Source organism: Sorex araneus, chromosome 9 (assembly GCF_027595985.1).
Source record: "Sorex araneus isolate mSorAra2 chromosome 9, mSorAra2.pri, whole genome shotgun sequence".
NCBI classification, from domain to species: Eukaryota; Metazoa; Chordata; class Mammalia; order Eulipotyphla; family Soricidae; genus Sorex; species Sorex araneus.
The window spans coordinates 62336424-62347927 of record NC_073310.1 but is presented as its reverse complement, the minus strand read 5'-3'; the positions used below and the strand labels follow the sequence as shown (position 1 = coordinate 62347927).

Below are 11504 nucleotides of genomic sequence, written 5' to 3'. Positions count from 1 at the left end.
ACCTTAGTGCAGGTCGAGTTTTAAGGGTGTGTGTGTGGTGGGGTAAGATGTTGGTTCTTCATCCTCATACCCCAGAGCAATATTCTAAGATCATTTGTCAGAGTTTAACTTTCCTGCATGTGACCCTTTTTCAGTTCCAGAGGTTTCTTTGTTAAATTTCATCTGTTTGTTGGTATTGTCTATTTGTTCTGCTGGTAGAAGAACACACTTTCGTCCACGGTTTAAGAATGAGATCAATTTCAGCATGTATGTCCCTCAGAGAGAGGCAGTGAGAACGCGCCTACCTCTCCATCTGGCTCCTTGTGTTTCTCTTGGATATAATTTTACATCAAAGTCAGTGTCCCAGCCAAAGCCAGAATGGACCAAAGGGTAACTAATTAGGATTTCCTGACTGGGAAAAAAATTGTTGTCACTGTCATCCCATTGCTCACTGATTTGCTCGGGTGGGCACCATTAGTTCTCCATTGTGAGACTTGTTGTTATTGTTTTTGGCATATTGAATATGCCACGGTAGCTTGCCAGGCTCTGCCGTGCGGGCGAGATACTCTCGGTAGTTTGCCGAGCTCTCCGTAAGGGGTGAAGGAATCGAACCCAGGTCGGGCCGGGTGCAAGTCAAACGTCCTACTGCTATTTTTTTTTACTATAAAACAAAATTAATGAATTTCAAGCTCATTAGAAAAGAGACAGTATAACAGGAGAAAACCTCCCCTTTAATATAATCACAAAATTAATTGTTTCACATTGACCACTGCTATTCTTCTTATTTGTATTCTTGCTCTTTTTTCGTTTAGGGGCCATACTTGCGAGTGCTAAATGCTTACTCCTGGCTCTGTGCTCAGGGATCACTCCTGGCAGATTGGGCGCGGCGGTCTATATTGGTTGTTGGGGATAGAACTGAATCAGTCACATGCACGCTAAGTGCCTTACCCACTGGCCTATCTCTCTGCCTCTGAACGCGTTAACATTTTAAGCCATACATTTTAACCTTGAAATGAGGGAAGATTGTCAAGGCCTGCGTTGATAGCTGAGTATAGCCAGAAAAAAAGAAAAGTGAGGGTTTCTCAGCTCACCGTGCTGTGTGGCTGACTTGAGCCCTTGCTCAGTGCTCCCTCTCAATGAAGCCCCTCCACCTGGTTTCTCTATGTGTAATCGTGGGTGGGAGGCATGTAAGGGACAAAGGACACAAGACTTTCACACCAGTGACCTGTGGGCCAAACGCAAACACAAAGTTCTCTGGCCCGCACACTGCTCAGAAGCAATTTCCAGCAATTTTTAAACTGCAACAATTGGGCGCTCCAAGCAAATTTTATTTCTCACTCTTTGTGACACTGGGAAGAGCCCCAAGTTCCTGTAGCTGGCTCTTAAGCCCCATTTTCCAGGTAAGAGCTTGGCGGGTGATGTTATCTGCGGCCTTGGCAGAATTTGAAATTGCAATTATCTTTGTCATGTTGCAGCCTCAAACACATCAGGGACCATCCCTGGTGTGTACGTGCCAGGACCGGGTCAGGCTGGTGAAGCTCTCATGTAGAAGGAGAGGGCAGATATCTCAGCAATCTCATAACCCTTCAGCGCAGCGAGTTTTTTCCAAAATGAAAATCAACATTGCAGTCTCATTCTCAAAGTATCTGCATTTTAAATACAGACAAGGTTGGGCTGTGCATTGTGCAAGGTCCTGCTTTACTCTTCTAATCCCTAACTGGCCGTGCCTGGAGGACCTTGGCCATCAGAGATCGGTGAGACGATGCAGAGAGCTGCCAGCCTGGGAGGTACCGAGTTTCATCGCTTCTCAGATCCCTCCCTCACCTGCCTGGCTCCACCCTCTCTCCTCTGTGTGCAGGAAAAGGAGCAAATACTAGTCCAAATTCCACCCAGAGGTTCAAGAGGAAAGGAGGATGGAAACGTGCTGCCGTTAATAAGTTCTTTTTCACGTTTGAACCCCAACACCATAGGTATCAAATATTCATATTTATCTCCCTGTTCTTCCAAAAAGAAAGGTAACAGAACCTGCGATGCAGAATATTATTCTTCGCTGAAGCCGAAGAGAGTGTCTCCTTTTAGAAGTGTGTAATGCTCCCCATAGTACAGCAAGTGGATTATTTTGTTATAGGAAGTGTGAAACTTCCCGTACATTCTTCAGAAATTCGATGTTGATCACTGAATGGCTCGAGCAGTCTCAGTAACCTCTACATTTGTCCTATCCCTGAGATCTTAGAAGCCTCTCTCTTCATGGCCTTCCCAATGATGCCACATTGGAGGCTCTTTCAGGGTCAGGGGAATGAGATTCAGCTGGTTACTGGTTTTGGCATATAGATACACCATGGGAAGCTTGCAAGGCTGTCCCATGTGAACAGGAAGCTCTCAGTAGAAACCTCTGAGTTTCTCCCAGAGGGAAAAGTAGGTTATAAGATATTGGGAGCTTCTGGGAGCTTGCTTTGAAGTCTCTGGATGTTGGCCGTTGATGGGATTACGCACACCTGGGCTCCTCTGCCGGTACCTTCAGGCATGAGGCCTGTCCGAGTGTGTAGAGTGGGGCCTTGAGCATGGCTGTGGCTAGGTTCCAGTGGTTTTCAGCTGCCGGGAGCTCTGCTTGGGGCAGGGAGGGAAGCTGGAGCCCATCCCCTCCGAGGGGCCCCGAGGAAGACAGCCAGGCGTGCGGGCAAGAGACTCTCATACATTCTTCAGAAATTATAGCCAATTCTGATAACTTGATACCTTCAATGACTTCCATGAACTTCCTTGCAAAACAGCAATCAACAGGTACCAGTTTAGAATTTGGGGGTGGGGTGGGGTTTGGACCACACCAGCAGTGCTCAGGGGTTACTCCTGACTCAGCAGTCAGGGATCATCCTTGGCGGGCTTAAGGGGCCATATGGAATGCTGGAGATCGAACCTGGGTCCGTCACATGCAACGCAAGCACCCTACTCACTGCACTATCTCTTTGGCCCTTCCACAGATACTTCTTTAATCACCTGCAAGCCAAGTTGTGTCTGGGTTGAGGCATTGTCTATTTTCTTACCATCGAATATCACAAGCTTATCATAGTCGCAGGTTTTGTGAGACTCAATGTCCAGAGAAAGGAGATTGAGTTCAACAGTAGAATCTGGGGCCTGGATAAGCCAGGAGCAGTCAATATTATTGTTGTATCTTTCTGGCCAGCCTGGGGAGAAAAGAAAGATGGGCGCCTCTCCTGTCTGCAGGAACCCACCACAAGCACCTGTAGGATAAAAAGAAACATCTTTGAAACCCCTCTGATGGAAAAGAACACTTTGCGTAGAACAGTTCAGCCCCTAAGGAAAACAGTAGGGCAATTATCTGCCTTATTGATTACATTCAGCCTAGTAAGTACTACATAAACATTTTCTAACAAGCTACTTCAAGCCATTGTTTTCCTTTTACTACACATTTTAGAATTATTTTCTCAGTGATTGTTCTGGGAATTACAATTACATCTTTATCAAAAAACTGTAATAATTTATATCAATATTAATTTATTAACATCAATATATTAAAATGAACCTAATTTGAACTGGACAAAACTTTGTTCTATAGAATACATTTCCACCATATCCTATGATGTTTTATTATTGCCATAAAATTACATGTTTAAATTTTATGCATTTAAACATACTTAAACATATTTAAATTGTATGTGTTTGTGTATTTAAATTTTAACATATTTACATTTATGAAATTGCATATGTAAATACTAATAAATAAATCCATCAACATAGTATCAAAGCTGTTGCCTTATGCAAATGTTTTTAAAGTGGCAGAACAGCCTGTTATAAACAAGATGTACTTTATAAACAAAAATACATTTAAGCTGGCTTTATATTTACTTATGTTATCTTTACCAAGTAGCAGGTGGCAAAAAGATGTGAGGGCCTCTTATTTCAGCCCAGAGGGGGCCTCTTTTTAATATATTTTTCAAGGAAGGTATGTTAGCAATGAATTCTCTTAGTTTCATTAATCTAGGAATGTTTTCATTTCTTCATTTGAAGGTGTACTTGCTGGTTATTGAATTCTTAATTACAAGCCCTTTTTTACTTCAGCATTTTGAATCTATCATCACATACTTATCTTCAAGGTGACTGATGGGAAGTGAGATGTCAATCTCATTAAGGATTCTATTTGCAGAGCAGGTCCCTTTGACTCGGTTATTTCCAATAAAAATCCCCTTTCCTTCCATTTTCTACCTGTCCCACCTGTCTGCCTGTCGCTACATCATTTAATTACAATAGTGTTACTTAATAGAAACATGGACCTTTGAAATATTAGCATCTAACTATCTATCTTGCCAGGCTCTCCTGTGTGGGCAACAAACTCTTGGTGGCTTGTCAGGTTCTCCAAGAGGGAGAACTAGGCTATTAGATGTTGCATGGCCGCACTGAGCTGGGAACTTGGTTTCATAGTTTCTGGATGTTGGCTGTGGATGGGCAGTTTCTGGGTGTGACTGCCTACCCACTGGAAAATGGGGAATCTGGGTGGAAGAGGCCCAGTCCCGATCTGAGCAGTTTTGGAGATCTTGGCCCTGGGTCCCGCACACCTGGGTTTCTCTGCCGGTTCCTTCATGCGTGAGGCTCATCTGAACGTGGCATATTCATATCCCAAATACAGTAACAGATATACACATACCTCTCGGAGAGCCTGGCAAGCTACCAAGAGTATTCCACCCGCACGGGCAGAGCCTGGCAAGCTACCGGTGCCGTTTTCAATATGCAAAAACAGTAATGATAGGTCTCATTCCCCTGACCCTGAAAGAGCCTCCAATTGTTGGGAAAGATGCGTAAGGAGAGGCTGCTCAAGCCTCGGGACTGAGAGGAATAGTCCTGAGTTCCTGGTGCTCGCTCGAGTAAATCAATGAACAACAGGATGACAGTGATACAGTGATGCAGTGAACTATCTATCTATCAATGTTAAGGACCTCTCATTTGTAGGGGTCCCTTCAAAGGAATTTCCTTTAGTGGCAAACGCACCTGGAGCAATTGTAGGCAACATCCCATCAGAGACATTCATGGCAAACCATTCCAGGAGAAATCCTTTTCCTGATACTGAAGAGTCAGAAGAGAACTGAAACGTCAAGGAATTCCTCGTGGAGTGAAAAGATCCTATCTGCGACCCACAGTATGTTTCAAGAATGCGGGAGTTAATGCTCGCCCCATCGTAAATCTGCATACAGAAAAAAAGTAATAGACCACCGAATTTAGGCAACGTTCCCATTTCTCTTCATAGAAAGGTAACTAAAAGGATGCCTCGTGTCATTACAGCTTTAGCATAATGGAAAGAACCAATAAATACAAAAAAAAAATAAAGCTCTATCAGCTTAATATGGACAGTGCCAGTAAATATGAAATATGATTGCAAATACATATTGAAAATATATTCATGTATTTGTTACAGGTTTATAGCCATAGACCAATTCTTCGTGTGCAATAGCTCAACATGTTACATGGGGGGTGGACATGCAGGGACCTCAAATGTTATACAAGGTGCTTAATAACTCTGCGTTGGGGCCTTGAAGGGAGGAATCGGACAAAGCAGGGAGGGGGGAGATAACAAGAAAGGGAGAAAGTCTTACTGGTAGAAAACGGATGGGGGTCCTAGGCCACTCCTATATCTCAGCAGAAGTAAAGTAGCAGAATTAACAACGACCGAAGAACTACAGCGTTAGGATTTGGAATGTACCTCAAGCAATCAAAAATATGCTTTGCATGTGCCAGAACCTGATTTTTAACCCTAAAAGGGTTCCAAGCACTAGAGGTAGCCCCAGTTGTCCTCAAGTGCAGCTAGCTGTGTCTGCAAAACTAGTAACAATATCCATATATTAATATACATTAACATAATTTATGTGGGCCAGAGAGAGAGATAAGGCACTTGCCTTGCTTGTGGCTCACCCTTATTCAAATCCACCAGCACCACATATGGATATATGGTCACCTGAGAGCAGTCAGGGTCACTGAGCAAAGGGCCAGGAAGGTCCCCCGAGTTCCAGTGGGTATGGCCCAACCCCTCCACTAAAATCACATCTTTTAATGGTTCAACACATTGAAAACATTCAAATCTGTTCATTGGCTTAAAGTATTAAATTGCCTATTTAGAAAATTAGAATCATTTCTCCCTCCTATACCCAGGACCTGCACGGACTATCCAACTACATTTCTAATCCTTTCCACTATTTCCTCCTAAATAATTTGGATCCTATTCACTGTAAAATTCACTATAAATTTTTTTCTATTAAAGATACTACAGAAGCTTAGCTTTCAAGTTATGTAATAGTAATTTCCATACATTCCAAATACTTATGAGGTCTATAAGGTTCCCAAGATGAGTGGAACAGAATCTGCCTTAAAGAATCTGAAAGAAGAAATAAAATTCAAGGATGAAGAGAGTAGAACGTTGGTTCCCAGAGGTTGGGCAGGGAGGGGGTTAGTGGGAAGGAAATGAGGAAATATTGATCAACAGTTACAAAGTTCAGCAATAAAAGAAGAATACTTGTGGAGATTTCATGTACAGCAGTGGAATTAAGTTAGCAATACTGTGCTGAATACTTGAACTTAGCTAAGAAGTTAGATCTTAGGTACTCACCCAAACCAAGCACAAAAAGAAAAACATCCAAAATGATCAGCATGTGAGTCTATAAACCTAACAATTCTCTTGATTGTGATTAGTGTCCACATATCAAAATACCAAGTTGCACATCTTAAATATATATTATATTTATTTGTCAGTTATATTTCATTGAAGCTGGAAAACTGACATTGGCATAGTGTTTATGAATCTGGTAAAGTAGCAATATCTTGACAGCAAGAGCACCATAAATTTTATTTAAAAACTATCCCTCACATTTTCGATACTAACTTAAGAATAAAGAGAATAATTGGATAGCTGATAAAGACATCATTAAGTATACAGAATTAGGATATGTAGGCTAAAACAAAACCTAACAAATAAGTTACGATTATGCTAGAAAAAAATCTAGAAAGAAAAAAATTATAGATATCCAGGTAATCTAGAAGAGGCATGATTTAGAGCAGACAATCCTGTGTGCTCTGCAAATGTTTGAACAGACTTCAGCTAGAACTTACTTTTGTCAATAGACATTCATCAACTGCACTTGGAAACTCACCCTTAACATGTCATAATGGCAGTTATGTGTCTTTTCAATGTCCATCTCTAAGATTCTACCATGAATGACTTGAGAAGCGTTCACATTCACTGTCCATCGGTAGTTGGAGTTGTGGGGGTAATGGCCAGGCCAAAAGGGAGAAGCGATTTTCCCATGAGTTCCCACAATATTATCATTGCCAAATACTGGAAGGGAAACAGAGTGGTAAATCAGATCTATTAACAACAGCCCTTTAATCAAATGGAAAAAGAAACAAAAGGCAGAGGGTGTTAAAAAGAATGAACTTTTAATTGATTGTGACTGCTCTCCTCAACACTGAAAGAAATACTGCTTCCCTTTTGGTTCCTGTGCTACCTACTAAGTCATGGAGAAGGGTGATTTGTGACTGGAATTCTGCCTCCTTGGAAGACATACTGTGAAAAGAGGCATTCGCTTCCGTGTGAAAAGGGGTGCCCAGACTTCAGGAAACCAGTGTAGAACAAGCTGCTGTCCCCATTCTTTAATTTGGGGTTACTAGGTTCCCTATGTGACTGTGTTTTATAAAAGAATGGAACCTCTTTTTCGAATTCTTTCACTTTGGCTCACACTGGTGGTGTTCAGTGGTGACTCTCGCTCTGCTCCGAGGGATCACTCCGAGGGGTGCTCTGGGGCCGTATGCTGGGGACTGAACCAGGGTCAGCCACAGGCAAAGAAGGCCAGCGCCTTCCTGGAACTGTCTCTCCAGCCCTGTTTCAAAAATTCTATCAGAGAAACCGACACAGTATAACCACCAATAGAAAAGGTAATTACAGAAAAGTTGAGTTAGAAAATAAAAACACTATAAACATTTTGATCCATTCAAGAATACCCTACTATAAAATCTAAGTCAACCTCAGATGTCTTAACTTGAAAAATATAAAGCTTATACATTTGTGGAATATAAAACAACATAATATGAGACTGACACCCAGGACAGTAGAGACAATGGCCAGGAATATTGCTCCATGGTTGGAAGCCTGCCTCGTGAGCTGGGGGAGAAGGCAGCTGGAATATTGAACACTGATCACTAAGTCAATGATGGTCAGAGAGATCGTTCAGGATAGGAGATGTGTGTTGAAAGTAGATAAAGGGACCAAACGTGATAGCCTCTTAGTATCTGTATTGCAAACCATAATGCCCAAAAGTAGAGAGAGAGTATGGGGGATTGTCTGCCATAGAGGCAGGGGAGAGGTGGGGCTGGGGATGGTGGATACTGGGGACATTGGTGGTGGAAAAAGTGCACTGGTGGAGGGATGGGTGTTTGATCATTGTATGACTGAAACTCAAACATGAAAGCTTTGTAACTGTATCTCAGAGTGATTCAACAAATAAAAAATATAGAACTTATGGTATCAAATAAAAAATACACAGGATATAAATATAGCAAAACCTAGGCCAATTCATTGAAGATTCTTGAACACATCATGAAAACAAGTACAACTGAACCTTAGGTAGAAAGGGAAGCTGAGAAAGAACCTCAGGCCCACTGAGAACGCTTTCCTGGTTCTCAGAGAGACACTGAGATACAGGTACGGCTTAACCAACCATGCCATGGGGCTATATCCTTAAGTGGATAATGCCTCATCAAAAATGTACTTAACACACCAAACCTATAGAATATCAGAGCCAAGCCTCAAAAGAATCACATTAGCCTCCAGTTGGGCAAAATCCTGAGCTGAACTATCCAAAGCTTGTCTTATAACCAGGAGCTGCATATTTCACTGAACTTACAGAATACGGTGCTGAAAGCGAAGCGCGGGCCTGACTGGATTGAAAACGCAGCTATCCCAAACACGCTGGTCCTTCAGTCCAGCAGCCAGTACGGCCTGCTCCCTGGGGCCCGTGGCCACTGTGGAGGTGTGCCCGCCCATCCCCAGGCTGGTGAAGGCTCAAAATTCCAACTCCAGAGTCGGCTTCACTCTCAGCCCACCATCAAGCTGCGAAACTCTCCATCCCCAGTCAGGGCCTGCGTGACATTTCCTTCTGGAATTTTCTTGAGCACAACCAGTGCGCGAGGGTAACTGCTGGTGCAGAGGGCACATTCGTGTGCTGCTGGACAGCCACTCGGCTCTCGGGCTCCCGGGCCAAGTCCTGGAGCAGAACCAACTCACCTTTAGTGAAGGCGGCCTGGAAGCCCGCGCCCGTGCCGGAGCCGTCGGAGAGGAAGCGCACCCACAGGCCGTGCTGGACAGTGGGCGCGTAGCTGCGGGGAAGGACGCTCCCGCAGTGCCGCCCCAGCAGGGGCCCGGAGGCACCTCCTGCCCGGATCTCCACAGAGTCTTTGACACAGTCCTGAGAATCCTCCAGCTGGAAAGTTCTGTTTTGGAAAAAAGGAACAATTCAAGAGGATGAAATGGAATGAATGAATTTGGGGATAGAGCAGAAATTCTGGCACTTAAATCTGCTCTGTATCAACTACTTATTTTTTAGGACTCATGGTTCTTGAAACTAACTTAAAAAAACTCTTTAGCTCATTTGCCGTTTTCTTAGATGATTATTCTTAGTGACACATAGATGTGGTATGATCCCAAATCCTCAAGAATACATAAAATGAAATTAAAAGATTTAATGGGCACACAAACAAATTAAGAACAGGTAAATAAAAATGATCAAAGATATAAGTGGACAAAAAAACTAAATTAGTTACAAATTGTATAAATACACAAAATACTGTCACTTAGCACTGTCATCCCATTGCTCATCGATGTGCTCGAGCAGGCACCAGTAACGTCTCCATTGTGAGACTAGTTGTTACTGTTTCTGTCATATCGAATACGCCACCAGTAGTTTGCCAGGCTCTGCTGTGCGGGTGAGATACTCTCGGCAGCTTGCTGGGCTCTCTTAGAAGGAGCAGAGGAATCAAACCTGGTGTTTGATTGCTACCCGCTATAAAAATAATACATATAACTACAAATGCACACTCATCCACATTTTAGGTTTTTGATTTTTTGTTTGCTTTGGGCGTGCTAGAGTCTGAACCCTGGTTTCATGAATTCCCGTACATCCACATTTTATACACATAAACAATTAGATATTATTTATTATTAAAATAATGAGATTTTGATATAAAACATAATACAAATGAACCTTAAAAATTTTATGGTAAATGAAATAATCCAGGTACAAAAGATCATGTACCAGATGATTATTTATTTGTTTTGGAGTCACACTGGGTGGTGCTCAGGGATTATTCTTGTTCTGCTCAGGGAGCACTCATGGTGGAGTGTAAGGAACGAGGACGAAATAGTGCTGGGGATTGAACCTGGGTCAGCTGCGTGCGAGGCGAGCACCCAGTTGCTGTTTCTCCAGCCCCTGATTATTATTTTTATTATATGAGAATTAAAATAGGAAAATTCATAGAGCTAAAGTAGGAGAGAGGCTACACAGGGCTGTAGGCAAGAGGAACGGGGAGTTACAGTATAGGACAGTTAGAGTCTCAGGGGAGTTATGGTGGAGTTATGATGTAAGGCAGTTATGGTAAAAGATTCTGTTTAGTATGATGGAAAAGTACTGGAAATGATTGGCAGCAATGACTATACCAAATAGTGCGTGCATCTAAGAAAATGATGGCTGGAGAGATCAGTCAGGATGGGAGATGCGTGCCGAAAGCAGATAACAGAACAAAAACATGATGACCTCTCAGTGTCTGTGTTGCAAGCCATAATGCCCAAAAGTAGAGAGAGAGTATGGGGAATATTGTCTGCTGTGAGGCAGGCGGAGTGTGGGAAACGGGGGGGGGGGTATATCTGGGATATCGGTGGTGGGGAATGTGCAATGGTGGAGGGATGGGTGTTTGATCACTGTGAGATTGTAACCCAAACATGAAAGCCTGTAACTATCTCACGGTGATTCAATAAAGCTTAAAAAAATATTTTATAAGTGTAATAAAAAAGGACAAAAAATAGTGCGTTCATTTAAAAGGTGAGTTGCTCATTTTCATGTCATGTACATATTTAGCAAATTTTTTAAATGAGGGATTTCAAGTGATAAAATAGGATGACTGCAGACGTACTTGAGAACATCCCCTTACAAAATCATACAGTGGCAAAATAATAGACACTATCATGACTGGGAGTGTAGGGAAACATATCTCCGTGTTTTGCGATATTGAATCTAATGTAATGGTGAAACTGCTTACTACTCTGAGAAGCAGAATAACTCCAGAAGAGACGCCAGTCTAGACTGGGAAGCCACTGGCAAGAGGACAGTAACAGCTGACGACAGTGACGCCCAGACAGTTGGGAGAAACAGCTAATAGAAAAAGAGAGGGGTGTGGTCACAGATGCCAATGGACTCTGAAAGGAAGAGGAAATAATAAACCCCAGACTTCTGGGAAGCATAATTGAATGCTGTGTCTCG

General features: G+C 42.7%; 1 protein-coding gene across 1 annotated transcript in view; it reads right to left on the bottom strand.

Moving 5' to 3' along the window:
• CUBN (cubilin) overlaps positions 1-11504 on the bottom strand; it is a 271581-nt gene that overhangs the window by 85972 nt on the left and 174105 nt on the right. The window contains exons 37-40 of the mRNA XM_004605343.2: positions 9257-9462; positions 7128-7312; positions 4978-5170; positions 3018-3215 (exon numbers count right to left, since the gene is read on the bottom strand). Of these exons, the coding sequence (XP_004605400.2) occupies positions 3018-3215; positions 4978-5170; positions 7128-7312; positions 9257-9462 (782 nt within the window). The remainder of the gene's footprint in view (positions 1-3017; positions 3216-4977; positions 5171-7127; positions 7313-9256; positions 9463-11504) is intronic.